The 15339-nt window shown below is 35.1% G+C and overlaps 1 protein-coding gene across 1 annotated transcript in view; it reads right to left on the bottom strand.

Moving 5' to 3' along the window:
* Window positions 1-623: 623 nt before the first annotated feature.
* The window catches only part of BMP3 (bone morphogenetic protein 3), a 30358-nt gene continuing 15642 nt past the window's right edge, over window positions 624-15339 (bottom strand). The window contains exons 2-3 of the mRNA XM_003923945.4: window positions 13465-14375; window positions 624-6693 (exon numbers count right to left, since the gene is read on the bottom strand). Of these exons, the coding sequence (XP_003923994.1) occupies window positions 6502-6693; window positions 13465-14375 (1103 nt within the window). The 3' untranslated portion in view covers window positions 624-6501. The remainder of the gene's footprint in view (window positions 6694-13464; window positions 14376-15339) is intronic.

Genomic DNA, 15339 nt, shown 5'->3' with positions numbered 1-15339 from the left:
TTCCCCCAAGACATAATTAGGAGAAAAATGTTTATGAGTTGTGATTTAATATGGATGTTTGAATCATGAAATCTGGTATACTAGAGTTAAAAAAGGAATTTTAATGACCACTTGAAGAAAATTAAGACTTCCAGAAGGTGAAGGAACTTAGGGAAGTGCTCAAGTTCAGAGTGTAGCATTTCCATAGATTCTGATGTTGCTTCAAATGCAACTGAAAAAAAAATACAACCCAAATTAAAATTTAAATAACATTTTTTGAGAACATCCCCTTTTTGTGAACAAAAGAGTATGAAGGGAAGGCTCATGGGTTCTTACATTTTGTGTGTTGTGGATATAAATATATAACCCTATAGCATCCTATGTGAATATGTTTTCATTTTACTGATTGATACTCACTTGTTAATAGCCATATATAACTAACTTCTTTATGGGCATTAATACTTTATATCATCAAGCACATCTCTACCCATTAAAATTGAGTTTTGTACAATATGAACAATCCTTGGTAGTACTAAGCGAATGTGTGCTCAATGTTCTTATTCTTAACCCTAACCTCTACCATATCTTCTAATAGCTACAAAGACCAATTCTAAATGGTATTTCAAGACAATCCTCTGGCATGAGAACTGAGGCAACTCTTTTGGAAGTATTCATCAGTCACGAAACTGGCTACCCCTGAAAGTATGATGATTCCATCAATATTCCTCAGAGTCATACATCACTCTGCTAGTAACTGATAGAACCAGAAATCAAACTCAAGATGGTATGATTTCAAATACCACATTCTCTCTGTAATGTTACTAAGGATTCTAATACCAATTTTTCCAGCAGCTAGTCTTATGAAATTGGGCATACTTAGTCCACTATGTCATAGGCAAGACTGTTTTGGTTGCAAGTTACGGATATTGGCTTAAACCAGCATAAATACAAGTGGGTAATTTGTTGAGTTTTCAGGGATAGCCTATGTAATCCAAGGGCAGGAAGTTCAATTTATGAGAAAAAGGCACAGAAACTAAAATATCATCAGGAAACAGAGCATCTTCTCTCTCTCTCTCTCTCTCTCTCTCTCTCTCTCTCTCTCTCTCTTTCTCTCTCTTTTTCATTTGGAGTTTTGCTCTTGTTGCCCAGGCTGGAGTGGAGTGTGATGGTGTGATCTTGGCTCACTGCAACCTCAGCTTCCTGGGTTCACGTGATTCTCCTGGCTCAGCATCGTGAGTAGTTGGGATTACAGGCATGTACCACCATGCCCAGCTAATTCTATATTTTTAGTAGAGACAGGGTTTCTCCATGTTGGTCAGGCTGGTCTTGAACTTCCAACCTCAGGTGATCTATCCACCTTAGCCTCCCAAAGTGCTAAGATTACAGGCATGAGCCACTGTGCCTGGCCGGCCCAATGCTCTCTCTATCCATGCCCAATTTACTCTTCTCTCTCCACAACTACCTTTTACAACTTTTCTACATGCCTGCTAAAAATCAGTGACAGCCTCCATTGCCAGCCATGCTGCTAAATAGCCTTCCAGCTTTACTAACATTGGTCTTATTTCTGACAGATGCCCACTTTTGTCATGTGTCAGGGAACCCACTCCTGTTGGTGAGAGCCAGTTCCAAAGGGAGGCATGATGGGTGGACATTCAGTCTTATAGCATAGCATGTCTGCATTTCTTCACTTGGAAAATGGAAAGACTAGATTAGATAATAGTAAAAATAATAACAGTTTATATTTACCAAGTCTTTATTCTGTTTCAGACACTTGGTTAACTCATTTACAAGAATTGTTTCATTAAAACTTGTAACAACCCTATGAAGCAGAAAGTTTATTGGCCCATTTTATAAGCGAGATAAATGATGTACTGAGAAGTGAAGGAACTTGTTCAAGATGATCTTTAAAATTTCCTTGTAGTTTCAGACATTACACACAGTGTTACAGAGATGATTAAAATAATACAAATAATATAAAAGCATATTTTATTTCTTTATATCAGGTCATTTTTTTTCCTTAAAGAAAAAACTATGGCCTAAACAAAAATGGCTAAAAATAGATCTCAATGATAAGGTTAATTAAATTTAGATACTTATCATTCTAAAAGAAGAGGATAGGGTAAAAACGATAGATGAAATAAGTTACTGTCAAAATAGTGAGTCAGACATCCAGAGAGAAAAAGTCTCCAACTATAAAACATGGAGTGTTTGGTTTAAAAAGAAAGGAAAATATGAAACAATTTAAGTTGAGTTTATCAAGTTTAAAAAATATATTTTTCCTGATGTATGTATTTCAATATTATTTTACAATGTTAATCATGTTATGTTAATAGTAAGTTTTGATGCTCCATTTAGAATTTGAAAATGTTCAACTCTATGTGTAAGCTTTATTATCTCTTTTCAAATGCAGCACACTTGTGTCTGGAAATACAGTCTTTCCCAATAAGTAAAAATGAATAGGGAAATTGTCAATGAAGCAATTTTTATTTTCATACTGTATAATGAACAGCTTTTCATTACTGAAAGAAAATGATACAAATTCAACAAAGCTTATACATTGGTAGTGAAGTATTCGTCACAGTTTCACTGCAATATATCCTTTAAGTGGATTTGCCTAAAGAACCAAACTGCATTTTGCATCTAAAAACTGTAGCAAAAAGGATTTTTTAACTAAAATTATTATCATAATTAAGGATGAAAATTATTATCATTATAGGAAGGCAATAGTCATTAAATAAATTAAAAGCATCTTTACACTTTTTCCATATACATATATAATATATATATTTAAAATTGCCATTGACTGTACAAGTATTAAATTCTCAGCTAAAACATTTACAGAAACTAGTGTGGAAAACTGAAGAGAAGGACTGGTTTTTAGAAAATAAGGATTATTTTATCACTTATAAACTACATTTAAAATACAACTCAGGGGGCAAAAAAGATCTCTACAGAAAAGTCAGACGTACCCAAGGTTTCTTATTTAATATCTTCTTTAATCTTACACATCAGGTGTGCATAGCTATTTCTTAACCCGACTTTGATTCAGTAAGAAGTCAATGCCCAGACATTAGTTACTTGTTAGCACAGAGAAAAGTGAAAGCTGAAAGGCTAACCGAATAATGTAATTATATAATCATTTTTAATAAATCATACTGTTAACAGTGTTACATTTGATTGCCTATGAAAATATTAGATGGGCAATAAGAGTTCTAATTAGAAATATTAAAGTAAAAAATCTTAACATATAAATGATCATCAGTTAATATATAGCAAAGGGAATGTAAAAATTTATCTGGAATATTGTAGTCCTGAGATATGAGGAATCCAATCTTCCAGTTTAAATTCTACAACCCCAAATCCTGTAAATTGTATATTATTTACACAGGTTACAAGAAAGTATTTAAAAAATATTCTATTGACATTGGCAGTCCCCTAATTCGAATTCAAGAGAACAGTTAATTGAACAAAAAGAATTCTTTTTATTAAATACAAAAATTAACCAGGCGCAATGCTGGGCTCCTGAGGTCCCAGCTACTTGGAAGGCTGAGGCAGGATAATCGCTTGAACCTGGGAGGCAGAGGTTACAGTGAGCCAATATCACGCTACTGCACTCCAGCCTGGGCTCAACAGCGACATTCCATATTAAGAAGTTTTTTTAAAAAATTCTTTTTTTCAGTAACTGACTCTGTGTGTGTGTGTGTGTGTGTGTGTGTGTGTGTGTGTGTGTGTGTTTGAGCTGCATCTGGAAATAGGGGTAGAGGGATTATTTGTGGGGGAAGAGAGAGAAAGAGAGTATTATGCATGATTTAGCAAACTGCATTTATAATTGTAGCTTCTCTTCTCATGAATCCCAATTTAATAATTTAATATCAGGAGATTTCTAAATGTCTATGTAGGAATTATACAGAAATGAGTACCTAACAAATTGTAAATCAGGCACTTACTCAATTTTCTAACTATTCTTAGTAAATTTGTATTGATTAAAATATTAATACATTTACTTCAGTCTGTACTACTGAAAGGTAATCTTGTTTTATTCTTTGGAAATAAAACTTTTCCAATTTATACCGTAATACATCCTCAATTCAGGAGGAATTTTATCTTTGTAAAATGATAGTTACAAAGCACCCAGAAAAAATACCGGTTAAAACCTATTTCCATTGCTAAGAGATTACCAAGTTTTTTCACTGTGTTGTTATTTTATATCAATTGCTACTTAAAATATAATTATTATTAGCTGGTATTTGTAAATTTTATTATACAGTGGGTTTTTGGCCATTGTGGGGTGCAATTTGTAATAAGTACACATTGGTTAAAATTAAGAAAGGTAACAAACAGATATTTGGATATAGAAGATAAGAAGTGATACTGGGAATTGCCAGAAGTTTTGGTTGATACATCTCTAGAAAAATACTGAATTTCGAATTTCACCAAATTTACCAATGAAAAAGTTGTCTTTACTGAAAGACAGTATGATAAGAATTGTAGTCACACCCTGGCCCATTTCTATCATATACCTTTATTTTCAAATGTTTGAGAACATGTATTAAAAAGTAATTATGTCCTCCATCTCACTTTGAATCTTTGATTTTATGCTACTGTAACAAAAAATGAACTAGAAGAAAGTGTAGTAACTTAGGCACCAGAACTTCACTCATTTCTTTTAGAACTGATGTGTCTCACTCACAGAACTAACACACACCACACCAACATGTATGTACCCCGAGGCATCAAAGAGCTTCTTTTCATGGGTTCTTTAAATGGGGTTTTAATAAACCATCACTTAAACCAAAGCGAATGCCATACTAATTTATGAACAGTGAAGTACAAGATGTTCTTGCTTTTAGGTTATTAAAAGAGGGACTTACAGTGTTTTTATATCTGTCACTATCATTCATTCAAGGAAGACTGATATGAAATAGCTGGAATTATAAACGTAACCCTTCCAGCTCATGGCCAGCCTATTCATTTTGCCAGTGAGGACACTAAGGACACACAGGTAACACAGTGCCTTTCACAAAATCGATGCTCAGAACATATTTATTAAATGACTGAACCACCATAATTAGCCACAGGCAGAGACAGAACAAACTCCATGTCTTCTGATACTGTACAGCCTCTGAAATGGCTGAGATGTTTCTAACTGTCAGGTAAGACTGAAGTGAAATGAGATTTAACCACAGATTAACAATAACAGTGATCTATGGCCTGAAAACATTTCCGACACACAAAATAAATACAGTGAGAAGAAGGTTTTTGAAATAATGTTCAAGAGTAAAAGTATAAGAGGACACATGTATGTGACACATAGAAATGGAAAACAAAGACGAACAAGTGTCTATATTTGATTCCCATACCTGGTGAATAGTGTTTAGTGAGCTTTGCTAAAGTATAGCTTTTAAGACTGAGCTAAAGTCCTGATCTATGTGAAAAAATGCCTGACTTGGATATGACTGAAGAAAGAGACTCAATAAGTGATTATAGTTAAATTGATCATTTAAAAAGATCTTGAATATTCCATCAGTTTTTGGACCTCAACATCTATCAATAACTTCATAGGAAGTAAAGACATATAAAGAGAATTAAAAAGTTAATGGCTTTAGGAAAGACTTTTAATTCAATTTAGAATAAACAAAAGTATTTGTGTAAAAGAAGTAGAGAAGAGGAATTATGCTTGTGTTTTCTAAAACTGGGTTGTTGATTTCTTTTTCTGGTAGGAAATGAAATGAAAACAACTGTATTTGCAATTGGTAGCTCGGTCAAGTGGTAACTCTCTGTATATGCTCTTGGATTATTCTGTCATATTTGGCAACATTCTCATAACTGAATGGTGTTTGCCAAAACATAAAGTTTAAAAATATAAAGAATTCTGTGTAAACTGAATTATATAGCCATATTAAGCAAACCATCCTGCAGAGGGCACAGGCACCTGGCACATGTACACACATACATACACACTAACGCTCAGCACACACTTTCCGTTACACTTACACAATGACTTGTGGGGGAAAAACAAGGATAAACAAAAGTCTCAACAACTTAAGATAAACATCAGAGTTGATTATTTAGCACTTTCTCAGGAATTTAAGGCAATAAGCCTAATTCAAAACATGAAATTACTCTCTATTTCCCTTTAGTGATTAAATGAGTAGAGATAAATGACAGGCTATTGCTGTTTTTCCATTCTATTTTCAAAGCCCATTACAAAAATAAACCAGTGTGTTCTCTAACAGTTCCAAAAACAGTCTGATAAGTTTTTGTGTTTGATTACAAAAAGAGAAATAGATGTCCATATTTACTAAAATTTTGCTTTAAGTTACATTCAGAAGCAAATACAGTCCTGCTTGGGGAAAATCTTCGATCTATTTGCTCATTCCCATCTGACTATAGAAATAATCTAATAATCTTTTGAAACAAAATGCATTGGCAGTGCAAAAAAAAAAAAAGAAGAAGAAGTTCGTAAAAATAAACTAATGATTGAATTATGCATTCAGATGAGTTATTTGCCATTGCTTGCAGTTATCTGCAAGCACAAGACTCTACTGTCATGTTAGGATATACTTTAAGCACTACATTCTTATTTTCATCAAAGAATAAAATACTGAGTGAGGACATCTTTTCTGGTACACAGCAAGGCTCAGGAATCCCAGGAACGACCCCCACAGCTCTCACTATACTCTGGATGGTAGCATGATTTGATGGCTTCAAAGACTAGAAAAAGAAATAAAGGAAGAACACATGTGTTAGGTGGAACTGGTTTTCCACTCCTCAGTCCTCATTTCATAAAATACATGTATAATAAATATGTTTCAACAATTTAATTAAACCTGTAGCATCATTATACATTCAGGCCAATCTCCTCTACCACACTACCAAAATGGTTATTATTTATTAAGTGCCTGCTGCATTCCAGGCATGTTATATATAGTATCTCTAATTCTTACAACAAAACTAACATTTCTTACATTTTACAAAGTTTCAAAAAGCTTAAATGACATATCTAGGGTCATATAGCTTGTAAATGGTAGAGGATTTAAACCCAGTTATCTCAGCAAGAATCATTTAATTACAAACAACTTAGTCCCCAAACATGGAATTAATACATTCTACAGTGTTTTCAATAACAGGATTGCAACAAAAATGATTTGTTCTTGACCCTGTATTAATCATAACCCTAACAAGCACTCTACTTAACAGAGATACATTATTGCCACTGCTATAGTGATATTTAAGCATTGTTAAAATAAAACCAAGCAGGTCAGAGGGATATTTATTTATTTAAGAGTTGCCAGGATGAATTGTATGGTGACTATTCCACTAAGAGTTGCCAGGATGAATTGTATGGTGACTATTCCACTACGTAATTATTCAACTCTCTAGAAGCACAAACTGGGGCTTGAAAGACCACACCACTGACCACTGGGGGTCACTATTACTCCACTGGTTTAGAATTAAACATGGTAGTGGTGTGTTCTAAAGTGAGCCATGTACTCCGGGGATTACCTCTGGGAATTACCAGGGCCTGAAGTTATTCTACGATGCCATAACTTTCACCAAAGAAGTCTGGGTAAGAATCTTTTCCCTGAGAAAAAGCCAAATGGGACCACTAACATCCATGTAAAGCATGTGGTTTTATTTAAAGAACCCATACAGCTCTACTCTAGCTAAAAGTACTAAAGGGACAGTCATTTTTGCAAACCCAGAATGTTAGGTATTGCCAGAGTGGTAAGAAGGACTTCCTAAGAGATGCCACACTGTGCAACACCAGTTTTTCCCGATGCCTCTTTTAGGCAGGTGAAAATAGTTTTGTTTTAAACACATTGAGAAACAGAAATTTGGTAACTTGCCAGAGACCAATTCAGGAGTAGGATTTCGATCAAAACTTTTACTTTTTAATTTTGGAACTTTGAGCCACGTTTTTCATGACTCAGAGGAACACCCGTCCCAGTGAATTGGTATTTTAATTTCAAACTCCTGAAACTCCCAGCATGGGAAAACTGAAACAAGTTAAAAAGTTAGGGGTATATACAAACCAAGGGAGAAACAAATAATATAGAAAGCAGGCATACTGTTAAAAAAAAAAAAGGCAAATCTCATTTATCTCATCCCATCTTTCAATTTCAATGAAATAAAATCCATATACCAGACTTCAACTTTATTGTGATTAGGCATAAGGAACTAAGTAATTAGTCTTAATGATGGGCAACTGTTCTTACTCGTTTTTTTTCTAGAGATTTTCAGTATATGCTGGTTAACTTTTAATTAATTAGCTTTAGTTAATTGCAAAGCAAGTTATTCCTCCCTTAAGGAAAGAAAGTCCATGCTGTTTCATTTTGCATATTGTATGACCTGCATCACCAATAATATCTGTGTAACTTACACAAATGGTAATCAGTATTGTGCAACAAATATCAGTAGTCATTGCTTGTTTTTGCTATTGGAAATTTCTAAAGAAAATTTTTGCAGCCATCCACTTTTCTTTACTGATTTGAAGTTATTTTTATGAGTCAATCATCCAAATAGCTTGTTTGTTCTGTTTATGAAAGCAAAAATGATTCTTAACCTGTATTTTCCAAAATTATTCTGTTACTTTAATGTTTAATGACTTCTGTAATATTTGAATTTTATACAAAGTGGATCAACTTAATTAGATGAGACCTTGGGTGATAAATACTGCTGTGCATTCCTGTTCCTGTGTGCCTAGTATAATCCAGGCACAAAATAATTACTTGCTAAATGGATGAAATACTGAAAAGAGACAGCATACCCTTCATTTTATCCGTTTCTGTGGAAATAATTCCTATCAACAAAAATACAAGTTTCTGTGCAAATGACCTGGTGTAGATATGGAAAATATTCATGGGTGTTTCCTAGGAAAATTCCTGTCTTTTATTTTTAAGCTCCAACTAATAAATGATAGATTCAGAAACTATGAGTATATGAGTAGTCTTTAGTGGACTCACTGAAATTCAGATAGAAGCCCCTCATTCTGCATTGGTGTGTCTTATCAGGAACCTAGCAGATTACTAGGGAGTTTCCCCTTTGTTGTTGTTGTTGTTTGTTTGTTTGTTTGTTTCTCACTACAAAATCCTCTAATCAACCTGCCATTACCAGAAGCAATTACGTCATACGCAAAAGCTCCATGGAGTAATTTGCTGGTGTAAAGCATATTGCCAGTCCGGATCTTCATTTGTTTCTGAGTTCAGATCATGTTTCTCATGATTCCTTACTAAACAATTTACAAAATTAAGAAATATATCAATTAATAATGCATATATGTACTACTTTCCTTACCAGTTGCTCTTTCTAATGAGGGTGAAAACGACTTCAACAGTAGTTAGGTAGATTTTTGCTTAGGTAACTCAGTACATCAAGATGTAGTGTTTTTAGGGTTCATTTTTATGACCAGAGATTAGAATTGGAAGGCTCAAGAAATTGAGAGTATATCACTTTTAACTGATTAAATGTGAATTTCTTCTTTATATGGAATATTTGTTTCAAAGTGTTTAGATTCTTTGCTGCCTAATTCTATGTGTTTGCTATTTCTAGCTTTTGCACAATTGCTTATAGAAAAAAAAAAAAGAAAAAAAAACCCGCTTCATTCCTCTAATCCTTATTGTTGGTTCTTTTGGATCTCTGTCAGCGACAACAGCTCAATCATTTTCATTTGAAATTTCTGTTTTCCATATTTTCTAAGGTGATGAGGAGAGGCAAAGGTACAGAACTTGGATTTAACTGTATGGGTATTTTTCATCTCATGGCAGAATTCCAAGAATCTCTCTCTGGGAGAGATTGGCTGTAAGGGCTAGAAATAAAAATAATAAAAAAAAAATCCAAACTGCTGTGTCTGTGAATGAAATCTACAATGGTCAGGCCTGCACCTGCCAAGCTGTGTATGATGTCCTCGAGTTGAATTTGATTACAAATGCATTAGCAGGGGAGAGCATGTCATCAGCTAAGAGCCTTCATTCCTGACCTGGGCCATGGAGGTTTACTCCACAATTCTTTAGCCCAGCCCACATGGGTGTGATAGCCCAGAAACTATCTAATTGGAATCAGTGAAAGGGCAAAGCCTGGAATTTGGGAAAGGCAGAAAGAACACAGCTGTTCTGAATTACAGAACAGGTTGTCAACTTTTGCAGACGAAAAGCCCCACCATATAGAACAGTCTTTGGCTCAGGAGGCCAAAAGAAAGGAGGGCCAACAAAGCAGTGTAGCCTGGGAGAACTTTCTCTGGGTCAAAAAGTATATCTAAAGTCTGAAAGGTCTTTGGCACCTCAACTATTCCACATGTTTTATACTGATGTGACCAGCAGCCTTTATTCTCCTCTGTTGTTTAGACTATATTTTTATTTACATAGTTCACTCTGGTTGCCGTATTGGACACTGTACTGATAACAGGGATGCATGAATGACCCCTAATGTAGCAGCTTCATTTGGCTTCATGTTTCTCATCTTATTTGGTCACTGTACCACTTGAAAGACACAAAGCCTGGAAGACTTAAAGGGAACCACTAGAAAGCTTTAAAAGTTAAGCAGATCCACACAAGGTGATGAGAGATTGAGAACTCTATGTAACAGCCAAACTTCCACTCTCAACTTCGCAAAAGGAAATCTGAAGCTCAGAGAGAAAACTCCACACTTATCCCTGTTATGTCTCCCTGGAGTCCTGATGCCATTCCAAGTTTCGACAAATATTATGAGGAGTTCAGTTGCTGCAAATATGCTCTCCTGATTCTCTTACTCTCCAGAGAAACTTGCTTGGAAGAGCTCATGGACTGTTGAATCCACAGGGAGAAATCTATTGTCAGCTTTGTGATATTTGAAAAGGGACTAGAGACATTTAGAAAACATTTTCCTGCCTTACAAATTTTATTCTCTTGATCTTATTTCCTACTCAGTCTTTCTTCAAAGTCCTACATTTGCTTTTCTTTCTGTTTAGTCTCAGAAATGGCCATGAATAATAATGTCAATAATACATATTTATTGAGAACCTACTATGTGCAAGGTGCTCTACTCTCTCATTTTCCCACTGTTTTTGTTATATAGAAACTATTATTTTTTTTTTATTTACCATATGACCCATTTCAAACTGTACAAATAACTGGTAGAGAGTCTGAATAACTTCTTCAAATAGTCATAGCAGGTAAGTGGTGGAATCAAGAGTCAAGCTAAAAGCATTTGGCTTTCAATTTTGGTAGACAAAGTGTAATTTGTGAATCACCAGCATTTGTATCACCTAGGAACTTGTTAGATATGTAGAATCTTAGGCTCTACTCCTATATCCACTGTATCTAAATGTACATATTAACTAAATCCAGGGCAGTTTGCCAGCACATTAGGGTTTAAGAGGCCCTGCTATGACCAAGAATGTACATTTAATTATTCTCCTGCACTAATATACTTCTCTACTTAAATTTATTTCTGCTATTTTTGCCTTATTTCTCATCAGTTCTTAAATTATTATTCTTTAGATCATTAAGAACCATGACAAAGCTCTTCTGAAGCAACAGCAGGTTTCTGAACAGTAAAAGCAAGTAGAACCAACAGATGGGAGGGACAAATTGGAAGTAACTGTGGAGGGGTGGATACCAAACCAGTTCTCCAGAGCTAGGGGTTCAAAAGCAAGCCAACAGAGAATCTCTGCACTGTCATGGCTTCCTGAGTTCTGAAAATTATATTCAGGGGAAAAGAGAAAAATTCCTTCTCCAGGCTACCCAGAACATGTTATCATTTATAAATGAGAGAGATTATTTAGAAAACTTCAAGACCCAATTGAAGTCAGTTTTTCTGGGTTTAAAGACAGATTTTGAAACCATTCTTGCCTCTCAATGCCACAAGGCAAGCCACAGGGTAAAATAAAGACTCATCACTGCTTATTACATTTGACATCTTTGTTGTGTGTGTTTTAAAATATTATCTCAGTTGAACAAGTTTTGTTTGATCAGTAAAATATCCTTTATGAATATTTAGACAAGACAAGGCTCTTTATATAATTACAAGTATTTAGAATTCATACTTTCTGCTTGGGTTTATGAAACAAAATGATCAAAAATTCTTGGGAAAGAAAGGGTTTTAGAAAAGTATGATAATAAAAAAATAAAATTTCAATCAAGTCTGTGGCCCTGAAAAGGCTAACCCAGCCCTGTGCAGTAAGCCCTTTTCTTTTTTTTTTTTTTTCTTTTTTATTCTCTTCAGAGACAGGGTTTCACTGTCTCCCTCTGTAACTCAGGCTGGAGGGCAATGGTGCAATCAGAGCTCACTCCAACTCTTAGACTCAAATGATCCTTCTGCCTCAGCCTCTAGAGTATCTGGAACTACAGGGGCATGCCACTATGCCAGACTAAAGGCCTTTGCATTTATGTGTGTGTTATGCTTGGCATCCCAATGATTATAGCCAAATATTACATGTGGCTAGAACATGAAAATGCTATTTTAGAGATGTATAAGCAGAAGTTGATCACTTGTTAAGACAAAGGAATTTTTCTTCATCATCATACAATAGCAAAAATTGACTAATTTCAAATTTTGTAAAAAAAAAAAGTATTCTTCCTCTGAATTCTGTTCCTTAAGCTAATTTTTTTTTAAATAACAGAGATATAAACTTCTACAAGCTGAGAATGTAAGTGAACCAATAAGCTTAAATGAAGCCTAAAGAGCATTACTATATTTTACTATAGAGTGTACTATTTAAACTCAAATTCAAAGAGAACAGTCACTTGAACTTGCTTTGCAAGTTGGATGTAGGGATTGGAGAGACTTCTGAAAATGTATTTGTCAGGAGACTGAGAACTGATATGATAAAATACAGACCTTAAGTATTTTGGAAGAGACACAGGTAAGCTCTGACAGGTTGAAATTAGTCTTGGAAAAAGTTCACAGAGTCATCATATCCTATTTTGCTTTCTTTTTTTGATGTTTATCAGTGAAGCAAATGAATTAAGGATGTGGTGGATTTCACAAGGCCAGTTTACCTGACTCAGTCCTGATCCTGACTTCTGTGGGAACAACTCATCTCACAAGAGGGTATTTATTTAAAAAATATTCCACATTAGGGCATCAATCCCATTAGCTCCTCTCTGTGCTCCCATGACATTCACTTATTCCTTGAATATTCCTCAGAGATTAGCCTTCTACCATCTGGGACTTGCTTATGTGGACAGGTATAGGTTCACACATAACTATGTGGTTGAATATGCACCATGTTGAGAAGCAACACAAAAGCATGTTTTACACATACTTTTTTTTCTCATATCTTTCTTTATACCAATACCGACTTCATATCACTTTAACAACCATTAAAGAAAGCATAACCATATTACCTATGATACTTTAGAATGCAGTAAATAATGGTCAAGATGGATTTTGCAAATGGAAACACACACACTTACACAAACCCCCTATACATACACTAAACTTAGTCAATGTGTCTTTCTACCTATGGAAGTAGGAAGGAAGTACAGAACAGAGAACAATGACTACCTTTGGCATGGGAAACTGGCATGCTCCAGAGCAGTAATAGGCATCAAAGGACTTGGGGGAGATAATCCATTCACTCCAGCCAATATCTGCAAAGTCCACTTTAAGGTATCTCCTGGCACAATTCCGAGGTTCAATCCATTGCTTTCTCCTTGCCTTTTTCAGGGTCTGCTCATCAAACTGGAGTGTCTGGCTCTTCTGATGAGGTCCCTTTCTCTGTTTCTTTTTGTTCTTACTCTTTTCAGGAGCCTGAGTCTGAAGGGTCTTGTAAGGCTTTCTATCCTCCCACACTTCATCCATTTTATACTGGTATTCTGCCCCAGGAAGTTCGTTGTTCTGCAGAGGCAGCAAGACCCCAGTAGAGCGCTTCTTCCTCCGTTCAATGGAAAGGGCAAGTCTGATGTGGCTATCCCATTTGGGAACAGATCCAGTGGGAAAATTCCGATGTCCCTGTAAGCTTGACACCACACTTTCTGGCTCAGAAATGGCAACATCATTGGCATATACCAAGATATAAGGCTCTGGAAAAGGTAACATCCTCTTTGGCAACTGGTGTCCCTTGGAGGTAATGTTAAAGCCTATGAGAAACTCCCCATTTTCTTTGGCCTTCCTCAGGAGTTGAGTGATATCTTTAGACAGCCAAGGCATGATATCTTGATGAGATTTGCCCATATCCACTGACAGATAGCCAAGGAGTTGACTTTGGTTTCTGTTGAATTTGAGGACCCATGCAGAAAGATTGATCTGAATATGTTTCCTCTGAGCATGATGGGAGCATCCTCCGGACGCTGGACAACTCAGGCTGATGTTTTCTAGCTCTCCGATATAGAAATATAGTGTGGCAGACAAAATGTTTTCAGACTTGGTTAGTGACGTCAGATTGAAAATATGCAGTCCTCTGCTTTCAAGAGTTTCTAGGAAGATTTAAAAAGAGAGAGAGAGAGAGAGAGAGAGAGAGAGAGAGAGAGTAAACAAGACCCTTTCCTTACAATATGACAATTAAATCAAAATGAATCAGAAACCCAAATATAAAAACTAAACCCATAAAATTTTTGAAAAGAAACCTATGGGTTAATCTTCATGAGTTTAAATTTGGCAATGGATTCTTATTTATGACACCAAAAGTGTAAGCAATAAAAGAAAAAGTAGATACATCAATAAAATAGGTAAATTTATAAAATAAACTGGACTTCATTAAAATTAAAAACTTCTGTATATCAAAGGACATTATCAAGAAAGTGAAAATGCAACCTATATAAGAGAAAATATTTGCAAACCATACATTTGATAAATCTAGTATCCATAAGGTATATATAACAGTTACAACTGAACAATGAACAGACCAAGAAACCAAATAAAAACGGGAAAATGCCTTGAATAAATATTTCTTCAAAGAAGATATACAAAGGGCTAAAAAGCACATGAAAAGATGCTCAACGTCATTAGTCATCAGGGAAACACAAAATCACAGTCAAGTACTACTTGACTATAACAAACAAATAAACAAAAAAACCCAGAAGTTTACTGAGAATGTGGAGAAATTGGAGCACTCTCAAATTGCTGGTGGGAATGTAAAATGGTTCACCTGCTATGGAATACTGTTCGGCAGTTCCTCAAAAAGTTAAACATAGATTTATTATAATCCTGCAATTGCTCTCCTATATATATACCCCAAAGAATTGAAACAGGCACTCAAATAACTACATGGTTATAGTAGCACTAGTCACAATAGCCAAAAGTTAGAACAGATCAAATGACTACCAATGGATGAATGGATAAACAAATTGTGGTACAGCCATACTATTAAATATGATTCTGCCATGAAAAAAAAGAAGTACTGACACATGCTATAATGTAGAAGAACCTTGAAAAAATTAT

Source organism: Saimiri boliviensis, chromosome 3 (genome assembly GCF_048565385.1).
Source record: "Saimiri boliviensis isolate mSaiBol1 chromosome 3, mSaiBol1.pri, whole genome shotgun sequence".
Classification (NCBI taxonomy): domain Eukaryota; kingdom Metazoa; phylum Chordata; class Mammalia; order Primates; family Cebidae; genus Saimiri; species Saimiri boliviensis.
This window is presented reverse-complemented; position numbering and strand designations above follow the sequence as displayed.